General features: G+C 40.7%; 1 protein-coding gene across 1 annotated transcript in view; it reads left to right on the forward strand.

Annotated features, from left to right (window-relative positions):
• prex1 (phosphatidylinositol-3,4,5-trisphosphate-dependent Rac exchange factor 1) overlaps positions 1 to 20,856 on the forward strand; it is an 87,971-nt gene that overhangs the window by 29,006 nt on the left and 38,109 nt on the right. Inside the window, exons 5-15 of the mRNA XM_046056066.1 lie at positions 25 to 126; positions 473 to 634; positions 3,871 to 4,004; positions 4,336 to 4,451; positions 6,781 to 6,930; positions 10,423 to 10,570; positions 14,589 to 14,689; positions 16,576 to 16,679; positions 17,165 to 17,214; positions 19,922 to 19,997; positions 20,473 to 20,545. Of these exons, the coding sequence (XP_045912022.1) occupies positions 25 to 126; positions 473 to 634; positions 3,871 to 4,004; positions 4,336 to 4,451; positions 6,781 to 6,930; positions 10,423 to 10,570; positions 14,589 to 14,689; positions 16,576 to 16,679; positions 17,165 to 17,214; positions 19,922 to 19,997; positions 20,473 to 20,545 (1,216 nt within the window). The remainder of the gene's footprint in view (positions 1 to 24; positions 127 to 472; positions 635 to 3,870; positions 4,005 to 4,335; positions 4,452 to 6,780; positions 6,931 to 10,422; positions 10,571 to 14,588; positions 14,690 to 16,575; positions 16,680 to 17,164; positions 17,215 to 19,921; positions 19,998 to 20,472; positions 20,546 to 20,856) is intronic.

Raw genomic sequence — 20,856 nt, forward strand, 5'->3', positions numbered from 1 at the left:
GTTATATTTGTGTTACTTCTTCAGCACTGTATGCTTCTTGGAGGGAAGAAAAGCACAGATGTTCCCCTGGAGGGCTACCTCCTCAGCCCCATTCAGAGGATCTGCAAGTACCCTCTGCTGCTGAAGGTACTATAAACTGCTTCACTAGTGTCATGATGCTACTAGCTTTGTTTGATATATCACAGCCTGCTCATGCAATCTAAAAAACATACAAACAATAGCTACATCAGAAACATTTTTACAGATCATAATGTATCTGTGTTGATCAACATTTATTTGGTAAGACATTTTGGAGCCAAAAATGTCTTACCAAGGGTTACAACTTCATTTGGGACTTGTGTAGAAGAGGTTGTTCTAACTAAAGGTCACAGAATACTTTATGCCCCTCTAAGACTGAAATTATGTTATTAGTGTGCCTGCTTCTGGAAATTCTACAGATTATGTTTTAGCCCACCTCCTTTCCCCAACGTAGGAACTGTTAAAGCGGACCCCAAAGAAGCACGCTGACTATCCTGCAGTGGAAGAGGCTCTGCAATCCATGAAGGCTGTCTGCTCCAACATCAATGAGACCAAGAGGCAGATGGAGAAACTGGAGGCTCTCGAACAGCTGCAGTCCCACATTGAGGGCTGGGAGGTGAGAGCAAGAAGGACAGAGTGAGGGGGAATGACAAAGGGTCAGGGAGAAGAGTAGAGATGAGGTCATGAGGAGACTTGGGTGTCATAAGGAGGCAAGATAGAAGTCAATTAAAAAGGAAAAGCGCTAATGCTTGCTTGAGAGCTGAAAGATGGTGACACAACAGTGAAGGGTTGTGCTTTGACATTTAGAGGGTAAAGATTGAAGGAAAGAAACACGTACTTGTTTTAGAGCATCCTGAAATGCAACACATTTTTTGATTTGTACGAGATTTCTGTAAAAGCAAAAAAATCCATTAACTTGACATAAACAGCCAGACCTTTTTATTTATTTATTTATTTTTTAGAAATACCCCAACCACCACAGTCTCCATCGATCTTAAGAGTTAAGCAATAATGTCGCCAAATTACTGCTCTGGGCACAGGGGCCACGGACGGGGCTTGGGAGCCGAACGAAGGCTCCAGTGCATTTTTCACGCCTCCCTCAACCACCACAACAGAGGCCTTGTCTTAGCAGGCACCATTGGACAATCCACCCACAGAAGGTGCCAATGGGGTGCCAACGGGCATACTGCCCAATCAGAGGAGACATAGGAAGCAGAGCTCTAGTCTCACATGTACTGGGAGGGTTGTGGGAGGGGACCTTTGGAGTGGGGAGAAGAAGAAAACTGAAGGATGGAACCAGAGAGTGGGCCCCACTGGGACATCCCACTATGTGCTTGCCAAAACAGACCCCCTTTTCCCTTTCCCTCAGACAAAACCATTTGACCCTGATAATTGTCCACCACAACAGCAGTGGTTACAGCATGGTTATTTAGCTCGGGTAAATTGACAGTAAATGACCATGCAGAGTATTTTTTCTGGTCCCCCTTGTGATGAACAATCAATTATGTGTGTTTCTTTCTATTCCATGGTTTGCGCATTAGCCACCATTATGTCCCCCGGGCTTTATTTTATGTCTCAAGTATAACCCAAGACCGCAACAAATAGCACTGAAGCAATTACCCAGTGAAGTGATCAGAAGAAGAAGAAAAAGGATTCAATGATTTTGATAATGGATTAGAATTCAAATTTTTCAAGCAAAGTTATCAACGATTTTCATGTTCCAGGTTTTCAAATATGAGGACTTGCTGCGTCTCTGTTTTATACCATTTAAAATGAATACCCCCCCCCCCCCCCCCCCCCCCCCCTCCCCCCCCCCAAGAGTCTTCAACCTTACAGTAAATATCTCTCTCTTCTTTCCTCTCTCCAGCCACCCCTAAGGCTAATCACATCCACCCCTAATGGAAGTGGACGCCAGTAGTGCCGAATCAGGCCTAGACGCATTACCGCTGCTCAGATACGCTGTGCTCGTGCACATGGACACGCACACACACATAAACCACCACCACGTGTTCTTATACTTGCATACATACACATACATTATAATTCAATTCAAATTAGCTTTATTGGCATGAATGTGTAACAACAATATTGCCAAAGCATCATACAATCTACATAAGAACAATCAACCCTGTACATTATAATATCATAACATCACAACACACACTGCAAGACATGCGTGCATGTGCGTCCATAGTTACAAGCATGGCCTCTGGATTCTTATACGCTCCTACACACACACCCGTGCCCACCCCCACCTCAGCTTAATGCAGTTAACATGAGGTTGAATCGATTGTCTGAAACTGGATCCCCTACCCAGACCATGTCGGTATGCATCTTAAGAAAAGCTCAGAGAATCATCTTTCTCTCTGTGAACTCTGGAGCGATGACCATCCATCATAAATATATACTCATGGGAATCAATTATGGACGCTTGAGAGTGGGTGTGGCCTGATGGGGGCTTTCCACAGGTCTCTGGTGGACCCATGTTAGAAACATCAAAGACAACAGTGAAGTCCAAATCTGATGTATGTGTGTGACTGTGGGGATGCGGTGGTGGTGTGTGTGTGTCCACACATTGGTGTGTTTAGTTCCAGATGATTTGGAGATGAATGATCCTTATAAGAATGAGTAATGAGATGTCTTTTAACTTTAGTATTGTTTTATTTTCTGGTTGACAGCTTTGGTGAACAGCATGTATACTCCCTCCTGCTCACAGACTCTAGAAAGTTATCCATGTTAAATTAAATTCTTTGTTATTTACTTGGTTGTTTGAATTTTGAGAGTTAGAAATTGTTTCTGCTGTAAAGGACAGTGTGTCAGTGTGTCCTTTGCACTGCTCCGTAAAGTGAAAAGGTTCTTTCGGTTTTAACAGGTAGTGGTGAATTTAGTAGTGGACGAGAAGCTGCTTTTAAGAAGGTCTTGATCACATCCCGTGAAAGTTGTAGGTTGCAAGTAACGTTATAAATCTCCATGAATGAGTACAGTGTAGCTGACTGGGCTTTTATATAATTTTGCATTTTACATTTCCCCTTGACATGTCGAGATACAAAGCATTTAATCAGGTTTCACTGCAGGATTTAGAATAAGGATTAAACACTTCCAGCTACAGTCCTTTTACTATGTCACAAGTCAGGTATTTCCTTTCTCTATGCATATACAACAGTAGGTTGGGTACAGGCATTTATTTGTAGCTTGCATGTACATGTGCTTACACCCTGAGATGTAATGAATAAAACCACTTTGTTTGTTCTTAAAACAAGAGTTCCAGAGGAAACTACATGTAGGCCTAGGTAACAGTTTTGCAGCGCTGCCCTGACACTTTAGTGTGTAGTGCTTCCAATTAACTTACACAGGAATTTGCTAAAAGCTCCAGTTCGTGACAACCCTGCAGTAGAGTTGTTAAGCTCTCTGGTTACGATGTGTTGACAGCACTAAGGCTAACTGTCCTGGCAGTGAACAGTGTGCAGTTAATAGTTTTGCATTGGGCGTAAATTGAAGTTGGGTGGGGGGGCAGCTGTGTTTTCTCTTTCCCATCATTGTCGATAGAATGAAAACAAATTGTTCACAATGTCAAAGTTGAATTTCATATTGTTTCACCCAGGTTGTGAACTCTTCAAGTTTTGAAACAGATAACAATGTTTTCCTCGCAGCCTCCAATTTTAGACTGAAGATGCTATCAGAGTTTCTATGCTCAGCTTATGGTTGCAGCACATGACCGCCAAGAATGTGGAAAAGACAAATGGCTCTGTACATGATGGATAAACTTCCCGTCTTCAGTTGTGTAACTCGTACTGTTGTCACAATAATAATGTCAGCAGCTAATGTCCTTTTCAATCTTTGTTTTTTCTTCAGGGAACCAACCTGACAGATATATGCACAGAGTTGCTGCTTCATGGGAATCTCCTTAAAATCTCCGCAGGCAATATCCAGGAACGTGTCTTCTTCCTGTTCGACAACCTTTTGGTGTACTGTAAGAGGAAGTCCAGGTGAGATATGCAACTTCGGGACAGCTATACAGGAGCTTCCACAATAGAGTAGTCAATGGAGGAGGAACAGAAAACATTCAAGAGTATCTTCACCACTGAAAAGAAGCTAGATGTGGAAAATTGGAGCAAATATCCACATCACGTTTGTGTAGAAAGGTTTAAAGTATGAAAGCAAAACAAAAACAACTACATGCGTCTCCCTCTCACGTGGCTGTGTCTGAATGAATGTGCATCTGTAACAGACAGACGTTTTTGTTTTTTTCCCTGTGGCACTGGCATCAACGGATGTTTTTCCTGCTGAGTGTAACCACAGTGTTTTCACATTACCTAGGGTTTCTGGAAAGAAGTCCACCAAGAGGACCAAGTCTATCAACGGGCCCCTCTATGTGTTCAGAGGCCGAATCAACACTGAGGTGATGGAGGTGGAAAATGTGGAAGATGGAACAGGTTTGTGTTTGCCCAGCAGCGTTACCTTTGGACACTGTCTGTATGTCCATTCATGCTACTCTCCCAGGGCATTTGTGTAACTGCTATGTTACCCAAGGTGTTGATTTGCTTACTTTGATTTCCCAGGTAATATAGAAAATCACATTTATACAATAACAGTGCTCATTTTTCTTTTTACATCTTAGTTCATGAAACTGTGTCATTTAGAAACTGGTTGTTGGATCTGAATAAGGCACTTGTTGACAGTTTGGGTGGAGTATCATACTTGCACCTAGTTTCATACAGGATGTAGCTCGCAACCTCATATACCACCTTTTGATGTCAGCTATTCAGAAATGGGCTGAGGTGTTGATATAAATCTGAAGTGCAAAAGCAACCCCTAGCTAGGTGATAACCAATGCGAGAGCACGTCAAGTTGGAGATACTGTGCCAAAGATAAACGACTCATCTGTGGGCATGTTGTGATATGGTCGTCACTCAGCTCGTTTTGCTATTGTGGTTGGTATACGCTGTCTGCTGGTGTAGAAACTTCGTCTTCCTCTCGCTCACATGTTTCCTCTTTTTTTTTCTTTCTGTGCTGGCAGAATATTTTGCAAGCTCACATGACCTTTTTTTTTGCATGTTGGCTGCTGGCGGTCACATTTAGGCTGCTGAAGGGAAAACCACAAAGAAAAACATGCCTTATTCGCAGAACTAAGGGGTCCCACATTGAAAATGCATACATACGTGAGCTCGCAGAACACAGATTATATGATTACTAAGTGTAAAAGATCAAAATGTGCAAGTATTTGTGGTTATCTGCTGAAAGCTTAAATGGAAACATTGATTTTCTATTGCAAATATTATGCAGTCTACCCAAATTTCATAAACTATACACAGTAAATTACAACCTTAAGTAACACAGTCAAAGATGCTGTTCAATTGATTTTATTGTTTCCATTTTACATCCAAAAGAGACCCTACACAATAGTCCACACCTGCTCTCCCAGATCAGCAGGAGCTACTCCCTGTGGGGCCTGAAGGTTCAGATCTATTTATATTACCTTTGAGTGTGAGACTAATGCACCCCATTACCAGTGGCCATTCATTATTCAGTAGCGGCTCACCTGCAGCTAAATGGATGATAAAATTAGAAAGGGGTACGAGGAGAGATTTTGTTGAGTCAGTGGAAAGATGGTCTTGTACTGCTCTCATGGTGCATCATGTTTGTTATTTTATTTGGCTTGTAAATCATTGCTCAAGTAGTAAATCCTCTTTAGAGATAACTTTAATGTTAAACCTGCAGTGTGTAACCTTTGTCTGCCCTTCTGGCAGTGAGAGTAATTACACTACAAACACTGTTGACGCGTGCTTATGATGGATGCGTACAGGTGAGCTTGCCTCAGACTCGTGTTCGGAAATAGGTACAAAAATACAGAGACATTTCCAAGAAAATAATCCATTATTTAGGAAAAGTAAATGTAATATGTAGTAGCTGCATAGCCTACTGCAAATATTTAACAAACACCAACCTGTCCAAGAGCGTTAACTTGTCACATCTTTTTTCTCATCTCTTTCGAACGAAGACAAGTTAGACCAATGGGTATCCGTTTGGTCCTCATAATAACCAATAAACAGTTCTCAATAATAAACTTCATCTCCAATGGACCTTGTTTTTTTTTGTTTTTTTAATACAATGGTGGCGATCGTAGGTTGCTCTCCCCTTCAGCTCTGACAAACCAATCATTGCTTTTTGGCACCACATAATTACAGGTGTGCCAGGGAGGGAATGTCGCCACAGACACCAGGTTAAAAAACTTTGGTATACTGCAAATACAGGGAGATTTAACTAGGGTGATTGGCAGGGATTATTGTCATTATATATCATAGATTCTATGATGTACGGTGTACTTTTTTGTTGTACTTTTACCCTTTAAAGCAGGGCTTTAAAGGGCTTGAATGTGGCTTTAACTTATATTACGTGTTTACAAGTATAATTTATTTACACTCATTACTTCCTTTATGTACCACTTAACATTGTGTGTGTGTGTGGTTTTTGTCTCTTGTCTCATTTGGCTTAATGCTTAAATACAATATGAGAACAAGAAGAGACAACAATAAACAAGGTAAAAAAAAAAACAGGGAACCAGAAACATAATTTGCAGTAATACATTTTGTTTTAATTAGATGGTTTGTTTTAAGTATTTCCCTACATCTTAAAGGATTTTCCTATATAGGCTTGATATATGGAAAATGATGATCGCTCACCTTACTCTATAACAAAGTATGTCATTCATAATGACCCGACCCCTCGCTCATTTAAAAAAAGATAAATTTTTTTGCCTTGCAGCGGACTATCACAGCAACAACTACACAGTGACGAATGGCTGGAAGATCCACAACACTGCTAAAAACAAGTGGTTTGTCTGCATGGCCAGAAATCCAGAGGACAAGCAGAAGTGGCTGGACGCCATCTTGAGGGAGCGGGAGCAGAGAGAGAGTGAGTGACACTTTTTTTAATAGACATTTTTATGGCACTTCTGGTTTAGCGGACTGATGGCGCACAACCAGAAATCATCCAGTTTATGAGGTCCCTTCGTGGAAAAATTCACATGTTTTTGTAATCTTGCTTAGAAAGAAATGGCCCCACCAACCATGTTTTACAAGAGAACCTTTTCTGAGCAGTTATTTATTTATTTCATACTTAATGTTTCACAAGATCATTATATGAAGAACAGTCAGTTATTTTAATATACATCTCAGAGAGGTGCTGATTCAACTCCATGGTCATTTAGGAGACTGCAGTTTGTGCGTGAACTGTATTATGTTAAACTGACAGGTATTTCAGTTATTTTGTCCACCCCATTTATATCAATGAGGGTAGGCTAATTAACAGAAATACAGTCCCAACAGCACCACAAACTACACCTTTCAACACGATCATAAAGTTGAACCATCACCGCACTAAAACAGTTTCAACAAAAGCTGAACAGTATTACCTGCATGAAGGTAGGATGTATTGCAGAGGATATATTGACTGTCGTATCATACTGCATGAGTTTTAACTTGGTTTACCTAAAAACTAGCAAGTGAGTGTGAAGGAGTACCTCCTACTCCTCTTTTGTGCTGCATGCTCATTGCAGTGATGAGCTGCACTTCCCAGAGATCGCCTGTTAATGAAATAGTTTGGCCAATACTGGGTCTGTCCTTGGAAACACATTTTATGGGTGCCAGTTGTGGCCTTTCCATTCCTGATTTGTGGATGTCGTCGTGCGGCTGTGAGGCCTTTTCTGCTGTTTTGTTGCTGTTCTGCACCTGCTGTATGTTGCCCTACATGTTGGTGTCACCTTATATTCAAAAACTATCTAGGCTTCCTCAGCTGGCTCACAGTAATGACTGTGGATGTGCTTATGACCTGGATACAATGTCTGTGTCCTACGGTTATGTCCCACCTTGAATAAGCTGCCTGCCTTTGTTTTGTAAATGGAGGCTTAGGTGATATGACGTTTAGAGGTAGCCTCTAAAGGAGAGGCTGCTACAGCAATCTATTCTTCGCATGAAAATAAAAACAATGCTGCAGAGGTATCTGACTAATCAAAGTCACAAACAGCAGATGTGCTAAAAATAGAAAAGCATTCACTTATCAAGGAAGTGAAACGGATTTGATGATTTGAGATTGATTAGTACTGTAAACTGATATTCTTGTTGCTCCTTAAGTTGTTTTCCCTCCATTGTCCCTCTTTTGCCTTAAAACAGGCCACCTGTCTTTGTTATGTTGTGTGCATTAGACAGTGTGAAAGGCTTTAACCAGCTTTGGGGTGGTACACAACGGGTCACCTGATAGCATTGAGGGTTAAAATTCAAAACTGAAACCCTGAAGCTATCTGAAAATGTCAGAATGCTCAAAGGTATAGCTGCACGAGCACATCTGTCAACATAAACCCTTGTATTATTGTAAATTAGTCTTTTTTATTTTATTAAATAAGTATCCACTACAGAGTTCGATGTCGTCAGCTGATCTTGTGATGAAAGGATTTCAGTCTGCAAATAAGTCTGAAGGGCTGTGCTGCAGCTTGAGGTGTTAAGTTTCAACCCGGCGGAAATCGCCCTGAGGCTAACAGATGCCAGATCAGTCACAGTGCCCAGTTTCCTCACACTCTCCCATTCTGTTACCCACTCTATAGCATGCCCTGCTCTCAGTGTTCTTACCTTTCTCTCAGCCGCTTTACTACAGTCTAGACAGCTACATGATCAAGTTTTACTGCAAAAAAAAAAATCCTAGCAATGTTTTTTTTCCACTTCTCCTTCATGCATGCCTCGTCCCGAAACGCCTTGTTTGGTCCTTCCCTCTGAACCCTCACAAAACACTTTCATTGTTTAACAACTGCCAGCTGGAGGTGTTTTGCCTTATCACTGTTTTCATGTAAGTTTAGGGATAATGCATGGGTCAGATACGATTGGGTATTTGCTTGTGCCTGTGAGCGCAGGAAGACGAAGAGCAGCACAAGACAAACTCTGACAGCTGGATCAGAAGCTGAGGGGCCTCTGCACCGGACAGGCCCCGTCTGTTGTTCAATGACACTCATTGTTTAGTCCTACTCCAGCTGCTGTCAGATGTAATTTAACCCCACCTCTATCACAGGCTGTCAGTGCAGAACTCCAAAGACTCAACTGGAAAACCGGATTAAAGAGTTAGCCGTGTAACTTCATACATTGTTTATCTCATCCATCTCTCTTCCATTCAGTTAGTCAGACTTCCACCCCAAACCTTGTCACTCAGCTTTCTAGCCTCAGATGCTAAGTTGCATAATACAGCATAATATACAGCGTAGAGAGTCAAAACATATTAAGGACTCTGACACTCAAAGCCGACCACAAAGTGCTTATAACAAAGGCTAACTTATCAAATGTCTTCTGCATATTTTAAAGATGAAGTCATTGCAAAGGCTGCAGCCAAATACCAGCTGACTGCCAACATGCACATACGCTCTGGGGCTGCACGAGAGGAAATAAGTCAGTAGCTTGTATTTACTGTCCAAAAAACATCACAGGAAGACAAACAAAATTACCTACCGTCTTCAAGCCAAAAAGATGAGAAGCGGCACTAATTGGGTGAAGTCACTGATTTGCTGGGCCGAGTAGCCAGTCAGGAAGGTTCTCTGGCACGATGCTAAACAACAGCTGATTATCAACTTGTATGCGTCTGCGCCCTAAGAGAAAGCAAGGTGGTTAACAAGTGACAAAGATCCCAAGTTGGATATGTTTCCAGGTGTCAAGCGTGTTGCGATGCACAAACCTGAATACTTTATAGTCCCGTTCAGCAGCTTGGTGCGACTCCCAGTAGTTAAGCAGCTTAGGGAGGCGCAGTGCTGCAAAGTTGAGTTACCCGAGTCAGAAAGTCTCACAGTGCGGTTCAGAAGTTCGTCAAACCCCACCATTATGTTAAGCAGCTTAAACAGTGTACTCCCTGGTGAGGTTTTACTGGGCTAGCAGGCATTATAATGGGCCCTCACATGTTCTACTTTACAGTAGAGGAATAATAGTTCACAAACCAACACAGAAACAAAATAAAGATCACTCTGCCCTCCTGAACTTTACTTACTCTAAAGGAGAGATTAACATCTGGGTTTGTTTCAGAAGGTTGTGGCAGACCTGAGCTGCCATTCTCTGTTCCTGGCTTCATTCCAAGTGCACAATACCAGAACACAACCGGACAGTCCAAGCAAAGGCTCAGTTGTCTCTTCTAACAACACCATGACAGCCTTGGCCTCTTGGTTCTGATATGTGTAGATAGATGTGGAGAGCAAGTAGAAATTTGTGTGCCGTAATGGATCTGCTGTACTGTTCTTGGCATTTTGATACAGTCACCGATGGGCTGAGATTTAGTCACTTTTTTATGTAAAAGTTTCTTTTTAAGACGGTGTCCCATTCACTTGATGGTAAGGATGACACATCCACTCGGGTCTGACTTGTTTTTCTCTTTTGTTTTTAGGTCTCAAACTTGGAATGGAGCGGGATGCCTACGTGATGATCGCCGAGAAGGGGGAGAAGCTCTACCACATGATGATGACCAAGAGTCGGCACCTGATTAAGGATAGACGCAGGAAGCTCAGCATTGTGCCCAAGTGCTTCATGGGAAAGTGAGTTTCTTTTCTTCCTCAGCGCTTGGTTTCTTCAGGTTCCTAGAATGTGACTGCAATGCTGTGCTGTTCACAAGGGGATCCTTACAAATTGTTGTTACGTAAGATTAGCCGCTTTTCAAAAGAGCTGGTATCCAGCCTCCCCGAGTCCTGGCAAAAAGCCTAAACTGTTTTGTCTCTACATCCTCTTGTCCGTAATGAGGCCCCCTCATAGTCTCCTCTCACGGGTCATAGAAAAGGCAGAGTTGCTTCCCCACTAACTCATATCATCGAGCAGACACTCACACACCAAGACTTTATTAGCAAAGGACCTTTAAATGAGGCTCTGCAACAAGCCATTCCCCTTTCTGTCCCCTTGATGTTTCAGGGCAATGAATAGACAATGTTTTTTTTTGCTCAAGTTCCCCTGAGTGGCTCCACATACACCAGCATTTGTGAGACGCTGAGCAATTAAATTCTTTCCGGGGACTATTTTGGAGAGACAAAAATAAAATGAGGCAAGACTACGATGGTGAATGCTGATTGGTCTTGCATAGATCAGGGAGACACTAATGTCTGCAACACTGCCAACATGGTTTCTCAGTATCATAGAAATCATTAAATGCACCCCAACGGAATTTTTTTTTTTTCTAGCGGTAAAGGTAGTGGATGATGCATCCACTGTGCATTGACTACTATTGCATCAGCCTCAGCCACAATGTTAATTTAATGAGTTGCTAAAAATGTGATGGTGTTTCTGGGATACATTCTTCGTGGGGGTGTTGTCTGGGTGCTTTCACTAGACATCCTGAGACCCTGTAGGCATTAGATTCTGCCATACGGTGTGTGTGCATTCAGCACTTTCCTTCCATGTCAGAGCATACTGTACAGTTAGTTATTAGTATCCTGATACGGAGTTAATGTTCTGCCCCCATCCACTTGTAGATGAGGGTTCAGAGTCAGTGCCAGAGTAGCTGTCAAGCTGGTTCAAAGTCGAATTATTGCCGACATGGATGTTTGTTTTCTCTGACAATCCTTTTTACAGTCACTCACTCCCTCCTTTGCTTCATCCATGTGGTCTACATCTAGTTTATCTCTCTCTTTCTCTCACTCTGTTTTCACTTTTTTTTTCACTCTCCCACGTTTCTCATTTTATCACTCAAGTCATTTCCTGCTGAGGAGTGCAACCTGCATTAGCTCTGCATTTGTCTTTCTGATGAAATTACCAGCAGGAATTATTAGAGCGCTTATTGCATTAAACAGAGTTGCTGACTGCCGGTTTCATAGCACCCTCTTGTCCTGATAGTATAATTCCATCATCTGTCTGCTGTCTCCATTGGAAGATTTTCACATTGCTACTTTTCTTGGCATGCCAATGCTTGCCTAGCATAATTTGTGGGGATTTAAAATGATGATATATCAAATCCTAATTTTCTCACAGAAAACCTCGATACCTTTTTGTGCTAAGACGAGAGCTAAAGATAGGAAGATATAGGATACACTGTAAAAGTAAAAATACTTGTGTGTTGTTGATGCACACTATTGTCCTACAGTGCAATGCTCAAAGGAAATGGAGCTAGACCAAATTAAGATGAATGGCAAATGGTGGTAAAACAGCTCCATATCTCAATCTTAAAAAACTAAAACATACTGTAAGTGAAGCTTTGTGAAGTTTAATTGGTAGTGGCATTCTAAAGTTGCAGTTTGATTGATAAACAATGGCACCAGTATTGTTTCATGGTCTGTGATAGTATAAAAAGTAAAGCATGTTAATGTCCTGTATGTTTACTGCAAAAACATTACACTACAAAGATTAGCCTGTCTATCCGGGGCCTAGTGGAACACGGCTCACTTCAAAAGGGGGAACGATTTTATCTTTCTGTTGCAAAGAAAAAGGACTTTATCAACAATGATTTTTCAAAAAAATTCAAAAACAGCCCTGCTAATGTTGTTGAACTTCATGTGCAGTTTTCACTTACAGAAATGAGCAGAAGTTCAACCGTTCATCAGCAGCTGTATTAGAAGATAAATTGATATATTCCCACAAATCCATTATCCTTGTTTTCTACCTTTTTTGTGTGTGGCTGAAGGCGCTCTCTCTCTCTCGCGCACACACACACTGTGTCTCTATCAATGTCCATTTGTCTCTTTCTCGTTTGCACACGCACTATTCCTGCTCATCATATTAATTTCCATAACAGATTTGTGTCCAAAATTAACTTGACTCTTACATAACATCCTCCACACACACATACACACGCACACCCAACATCCCCTCACATTCACTTTAGTCCCCTGTCAATGTCAATTAACTGCCTTTGACATGAACACACAAGAAAGACAATGAACACACACATACACTAATGATGCAGGCATGAAAACACATTTCATTCCAGGCTCATAAAAAATTAAAAGGCCTTTAGAAGTGACCTCCCTCTACATTCACACACGCACAGCACTTAGAGGTTAGAGCACGCACCTGGCAGGTCACAAGAAAAGTCTATTAATTATGATAAAATATTCTCTTTGTGCAGGCAGACAATAAAGGACGAGTGGCAGATGGCTCAAAGTGTCATCGTGTGCAGTTCTGCATGGTCATACTCACAGCAATCATATGCTTGTGGGTGGACTTTATAGACATAAAAAACTCGCACAACTTGTATGCTTGACATTTATGCATGCTATATTTATGATCTCACATACACTCATACATCTGTCGCATGATTACCTGAAAGCAAATCCACACATAAGCACAGATTTCTTCTTTCTTCTTACACGCATGCTTCAAAATTATTCCCATGGTGAAATGGCCAATCTCAGAATTCATGAAGGCGCGCACACACACACACACACACACACACACACTATAGCTCTCTCCAATTCACTGTTCATCATTATCTGGGTGATGTGATTTCACTCAGCAGCATGAAAGATGGAGAAGGGGTGAATATAATTTTCACCTTCAAACATTTGTTCAGCGCACACTGGGTATGAAAAGAAGGGAGCAGAACTGAAACGCTAACTTTTAGGTGGTTAATGCATGTACTTTGGGATATTTGTAGCAAAAGAGGATACATTTTAATGATTTTCTAAGAATATGCTCTGTGGATGCACTGTCTGTGTCTGTGTTGACTGCTGCTAGTTCATTAAAGCTGTAACCATTTGAAATGTCAAACTGACAGACTAAATTGCTCAAAGAGCCTTGCACAGTGTCACTGTGTTGCATTGCGCAAGGATCTTAGCAGTGAACATCAAGGCCAGCTCAGTTTCAGACTGGATTTATTTCACTGGCCGTGTCACGTGGGCCTACTGAAAGCAGTATGCTCTGCTTGCAAGACATGCATGTAAACATTATTGCATGCCATGTACCACTAAGACACTGTACAAGCAACAGCTACTTATGTTGAAATTAGACATTGTCTGGCCAAAAAATGTGCATCCTGATATTAGCTCTGATAACTACCTCTCATTAGCATGCACTCTAGACACAGCTAGTGATGTATTGCAGTGCTTGTCATATACAAACAAAGCATTAGGTTAAACATCACTTAGCCGTCACCTGCACTCCTCCTCTTCTTTACATACGTTGTTTCTTACAGCTAATGCTTAAAGAATTTTTCAAGCATCCTGTTGTACACCAGTTCTCCTCTTGCACTGACTTTGGCAACAGCTTACATCTCAGAGTTAAGAGAGAGAAAACAGTTAAACTCATTGACTTCGTTAGTTAGTTCCCATTAGTTACATTAGTTAGTTTGCATGTTGTACGAGCGTGGAATGGTCTTCTTTCACAAGCCATGAATGTTAAAAAGATATAAGGGCTACTTTCAGAAATGCTAACTTTATCGGCAGATTAAAACATTGTGGCATGGTGGCACCCACACTGTGTGTCTGTCAAGTGATTTCTGTGAAATGCCATGCAAAAACAGCACAGCAAGGAGCCCTATGCCAAGGATGGTGACGAGATCAAAAACAAAGCAAAACAGATTACCACTTTAAGAAACCAGGCCTCATCGTGTACTTCTTTCTCTTGTGTTCTCAGTGAGTTTGTGTCATGGCTGATAGAGAGCGGGGAGATCAGTAACCCTGATGAAGGAGTCAACCTGGGACAAGCTTTGCTGGAGAATGGCATCATTCACCATGGTGAGACAAAACACAATCGTCTGTTTTTCTCTCTCTCCTTTCCTCACTTTTCTCCTTTGTTAAGCCTCCATCATCTTCTATTCTTGTATACTTTTTAACTCACATTTTCATGATCTTTGCAGCTCCTCATGTCATGTTTTTTTATTCTGTTTTGAACTTTTTTTAGTCCTCTTATCCTCTGGTTGTTTTATTGCATTTCCTTTTTTTTCTGATTCACATTCTCCTTCTATAATTGTTTGAGTCACTCCTGTTATGAATTTATCCTCCACTTCCTATTGGAGCAAACCTTTTAGAGTAGAAACCACCATGATCCAAACACACTGTCGGGTAATAATAACTCTGGAAACAGACATTATTTCCCCATCCCATATTTTGTCTTGAGTGTGACATTCACAGGTCCACTGACCTGACACACACACACACACACACACACACACACACACACACAAACATCTATAAATAATGTATGGACACGGTTGTCCGCAGTTTTGCTGAAGGGGCTCTTGTACAAAGTAAGTGCAAATCACTGTCACAACTTATACACACCACCCTCTCGAGGAAATTTACTGAGACCCAACTTTCATATTCCTTAATACCTGTGGAAAATCCCCTCAAATCCTCCCTCACAATCGCCTACAACCACAGAGAGATACAATGATGACATGCAGCGCTCTGTGGCATGGCAATGAGGCTTTGTGGGCGAACTGGAGAGGCTCAGGCCCTTTATGAAAACTGTATTTGGCACCAGTTAGTCAGTGAAAAGACTCAGACAGACAGAGGTAATGTGACAGAGCGGCAAATTGAAACTGTCCATCTACCGCTCCCGAGTCCTGCATTTGTTTTGTGACAAGACACATAAAACAGTCAACCACATGTGTTTTATAGTAAAATGCAAACTTTATCCAATCAGCTGTTTAAGCCACTAAAACACACCAGTTCAAACTTGAATGTTTACAATTTTGTCATGTCCTTTAATAGCTCCTATAATATTTCAACTATCATTTCATGTACTTTAAATTCCACATTTGACACTTCATGGTGTCTTGGTTTTATGAGGGCATTTTAAGTCTAGACTGAGAAAACCAGCAGCTTGTTTGAGCCTATGGCAACTTGTTGTGGTGGAACCAAACTGCCTCTGTTTGGCAGATTTTACCGTTCACTACTCCAACAGCCATCTGTTTGTGTATGTATTAGTCATTTTCCATTTTATGTGTGGTATTGATTATAAATAGGAACTTGTTAGGTTGTTTTTTCATTCATTAATGTGACTTGGGAGATTTTATGGGAATTTGCAGCTGTCTGCTATGCTAAATATTTGAGTCTCATGGCTTACCCAACACAGACATGAATTTACTGCAGTGTTTCCCCCAAAGCTTTACTTCTTGCTTCTCACCTCTTGATTATATAATGATCAAAAATCATACTGGCTGAACCATATACCGTTCTCAACTAAGTACTTAGCTCTACTGACTCGTCTATGGCTTTCCAGAACTGGAAAGATGAAAACGAAACAGATTTCAGCCAAACTCTGGCTATAGCTATTCAGCCATGATATACGAATACATCAGAGACAAAGGTCTACTGAAAAAAATACTACTACAGTGATAACAGAGAGCACTGCCAAGTGGACATTATAGACAGGCCAGCCATTCACATGTGACAGTAAGTAGGGACAGTGATGTTCATTTCAATCCTTCTTAAGTACACATAGACAATTTCTGAGGATCAGCAAATCTCAAAGCAAGGAAACTGTTTTATTCTGTTTAAGTATTCTACAGTTAAGAGTGGAGGTGGAAGGGCTATCTTAATTCATGATGGGTTATACACCCAAAGACCCGGTAATTCAAACTGTCCGGTGACATTTTCTCCTTGTGGTGATATTTCAGTGTCAGACAAGCACCAGTTCAAGAACGAGCAGGTCTTGTACCGATTCCGCTACGACGATGGCACCTACAAGGCCCGCAGTGAGATGGAGGACATCATGTCTAAGGTAACTATAATTCTGCTTCGGCATATCCTAGTTGGTGTTTCATAGGAAATGTAAAAACAAAACATAGGGAAAAGAGACTTTTTTTCCAAGGATGGCAGTAATTAGTCAGAGCTGGAAAAAAGTATGTGTTGGATTGGCTGTTAATTAGAAGGAAAACCTATACATAGTTATATAAATCATTGTACAAATAAGAATATCATGTCTATGATGTCAAATGTTCAGATATAATCTCTGGAGGCATTAATCCCTTCTCAAAGGAAACTCTGTCAGAAACTAAATTCCCCAAAAAAGGAACATAAAAGTTGGTTATGTTGGCCTTCATCTGTTCTCAGAGGCCATTTAGAGAGTTTTGAAATTTCTATCCTAAAACAATAGCCATGGGGTAACTCTTTTTACAGTCAGTTCTCTTGAAGCCATGCTTGTACTTGTTTACCCAAGGTGTGTATGTTCTATGACTCAGCGGCTCCGTTTTTCTTCTCTTTCAGGGCGTCAGGCTGTACTGCCGCCTTCATAGCCTCCACACGCCTGTCATCAAGTAAGTACCTGCCCCTTTCTCTTATTCCTCCTCCTGTCCCTTTTCCTCCCATATGCTAATATTCCCGCTCTCCAGGTGCATGAATACATATTTATAAGTTCACATCCAGCCCACGTCGCCCTCTCTGTAATGACTGAACTAACATGACCACTGCCAGGAATGACAACCCTCAAACCCTTTTCCTCCCCAGCGTGGACTCCCAGTCAGGCTTGAGCTTCTGTAGGTTCTTGTGTTGGATGCCAGGTTTTTATGACTGGAGATGTATATGAGGTAGCTCTTAAAGGATTAAGGAGAGCCATATATTTTCACTGTTTGTCTCTTAATCTTTACAGTGTTGTAGGTTAGCTGAATGTATGTTCATAACATGAGTCCAAATGATGACTGCAAGCTTTTTATTTCTCCTTTAAGCTCTCTCCCTCTTTCATACGCATAAACACACACACACACTTTCTCACTTTCTTGCTTACATTCACAGTACACATACTCAGAAATATAAACACTACAATAAACAGTATATATGTTAATATACAAATGCAGTGGTCCATCAAGCCTTAATTGTTCTTTTAAACAAAGTCTTATTTATTATTTTTTGGTATTATGTTTAAGAGTCAGAATAGAAGGACATATTTATAGAAGCACAGGAAAAACCCACATCGTCTCCCTCAAACACACACATTCTCTGTCCACTGTAGCCCTTTCCTTCCTTCATACCCTGTCATCTCTCTATCTTTCCCTCCATCTCTCACCCACTGATTGAAGTGCTCGGGGTTGCCATTGGTGCAAACAAAGGGCTTTTGGTCCAGGGACAAATCCTATTAACATACAAAGACAAAGCCTCTTCCTGCCAGCCAGATATTGTATAATATTGCCTGGCTTTCTCATCCATCCATCCCTCATAGCATTGCAAGTGGCAACCGTGAATTATAATGTTTGAGTGAGAGATGTATTGCATTTTATGAATGATCAATAATCGTATAAAGTGCCTCTGTTTTATTAAACTTTGTTGAGTGACCGCCCGTTTCCTAACATTAAAATGCAGTGAATAAGAAAACCAATGTGTGATAAAATAGATATAAACCTAATTATTTCAGTATTTCGGAATGCCACAGATGTCTTATGCTGTAAAGGATGATGCCCTCCTTGATACAGAAAATCACTGATCAGCAAGTGATATCTGGAAGCAGCTCACTTTTTCTATTGTTTTAAGGCATTGTAAAGCACGTAACGGGTTTTGCCATTGGCTTCTATTCTGAATGTGACAGTTTACAATATAGGTGATCCAGATACAGATCATGACTTACTCACAACATTGAGATGTTAAAGAAAATAGAAGATACCGATCATTAGGATAGGCTCTGATACACCCATTGAGTCACACAACCAACCACAGTTCCTCTGTAGCTCAACAGTTACATGTTGAGCTGATTGGTCCACCATGGTTGTTCATGTAATCTCACAAAAGCTCAAATAATCAGAAATAAAAAGGATAATGAATGTAAGTTTTTGCTCTACCTGCAAATACATAATTCTCATTGTTATAGAATCTTCTTAGGGGGCTTAATTGGTGTAACATGGAAAGTAAGGCTGCACAATACTGGAAATAACTGACATTGCAATATTTTTCTTTTCTGCAATGTATATTGTGATATGAAAAAATACATGAATTTTCACCAGATGACTTCACTTTCTCTATTTGTAAAGAATTAAGCTTCCTGGAATTATTGGGGTGATTTTGTAGGGAAAATGCATTCAAAATAAAAACGAAATAATCTGAAAATGTCTTTTTAGTCTGAAGACTTTTTTTGAGCACTTACAATCCTTTCTTGAGCTTCAATGCAGTAAACATATTTTAAACGGTTAATTTGACTCGCTCAACATTTCATCTCGTGTCGGGCACAGACCTGGCACGTTGCACGTATTTGTTTACTGTTGATCTTTGTTGTTGTATATTTTTATGTTGTCAGTTTACATATATTCTCTTCCGTTGCGTTACTTCTGCACGGCACAGACCCAGAATAATGCACACGTATATATCTGCGACGTTGTTCTTCTATTCTATATTTATGTATTTCTACATTTATTTATGTCGACTGTATGTTTGTCTGCGTGTAGCACCTTATCACCACAGCAAATTCCTCGTATGTGTAAAACACTACTTGGCAATAAAGCTCCTTCTGATTCTGATTCAACATTGCATTGAATAAACATCAGATAGATTTGTTGTTCTAGGTTAAGGCCAGCTAAAGATGACCTAATATGGGAACCCACAGGAACTAGGGGGAAGACAGAAACATAAAAGGGACCAAAAGATTTTATTCTTCAGATTTGGTGTTGGCATTTGATGTGTTCACGTGTTGTATGCTGCCACATATCTCCTCGGCCGAGCTCAGTAAACCATGCTATCTAAGTCTCCGACACTTCTTCACACCTGAACCTAGCTCACAATATTTCTTCAACACTCATGATACGGATGTAACAGAAATAAGATATGTTTTTAATGGCTTTTGCTGACTTTAAGTTGACACAACATTTTCTTTTTCAGTTACTCCAGAAATGCAACATTACATGAAAATAAATGAATAAATAAATTTATGTATTAAACATTTTTACATGTGAAGCCACAGCCTATGAACTGTGTATTTTTCAAGCGACCTGCATTGTACTGTGAAAATACGTTTTGTGTAATGTAAGTTTAATACTCCTTTAGGGACAGAGACCACCATCTGAAAACCTTTAAATCTGTGGTGCCTGCCAGCAAACTGGTTGACTGGCTACTCTTGCAGGTAAATTCAATGTCTATTATACTTTCATTTAACCCAAACACACATAATACTAAACAAGGCTCCAATTCAATGATAACAACTGTCATTACTGTAACTGAGATATCTTTAGTGTTGTACTGTTTGAGTAAATACTTGAGGTCAGTACTTTTGCTGAATTTTGGCTATTTTGCAGTCTTTCCAGTGCAAATTATTTTTTAACATTAAATTAGGCTAATATGCATGTGGGAGAGACAAACTATGAAGTTTTCAGATTATTTTGAACATTTGTCACCATTCAGTGACCTTTAACAACACAGCCATGAACAATTAGTCTTCCTATCTCGTTGTTATTTATTATGCACATATTTATTAACACATCACAAATCACCATCTTCATTCCAGCAAGCACATAGATAACTCAGGCTGCTGTGAATGAGCAGGTATAAACAGGCATTGTAACTGACTGATAGTGTGCGTCATTGGTTTGGTTTCCCAGGGAGACTGCTCAACCCGAGAGGACGCTGTGACGCTGGGTGTGGGGCTCTGCAACAATGGCTTCATGCACCATGGTCAGTAAAACTCTCTCACACACTCATACATGAAGGACAGGCAAAGACATACAAAACTGACTAGGATTTTTACTTTAAAAATACCTCAGTGACACTTTGACGTGACATGCATGGTGTAATTCTTTTGTGTTCTCTTTTGCAACAGCTCGGCTTCTGTGACTTGATCATTTTCTCACTCTTGTCTCAGTATTCTCTTTTCTGTGCTTCTTGATTATTTCATTGTGCCTTTAGTCCCTTATTTGCCCCCCAGGCAGTCCTCTCTACCCACAAAATATAACATTAGCCTCTCTGTCATGTCATTATAGGTTGAA

The sequence above is a fragment of the Micropterus dolomieu genome, linkage group LG08 (assembly GCF_021292245.1).
Source record: "Micropterus dolomieu isolate WLL.071019.BEF.003 ecotype Adirondacks linkage group LG08, ASM2129224v1, whole genome shotgun sequence".
In the NCBI taxonomy this organism is placed as follows: domain Eukaryota; kingdom Metazoa; phylum Chordata; class Actinopteri; order Centrarchiformes; family Centrarchidae; genus Micropterus; species Micropterus dolomieu.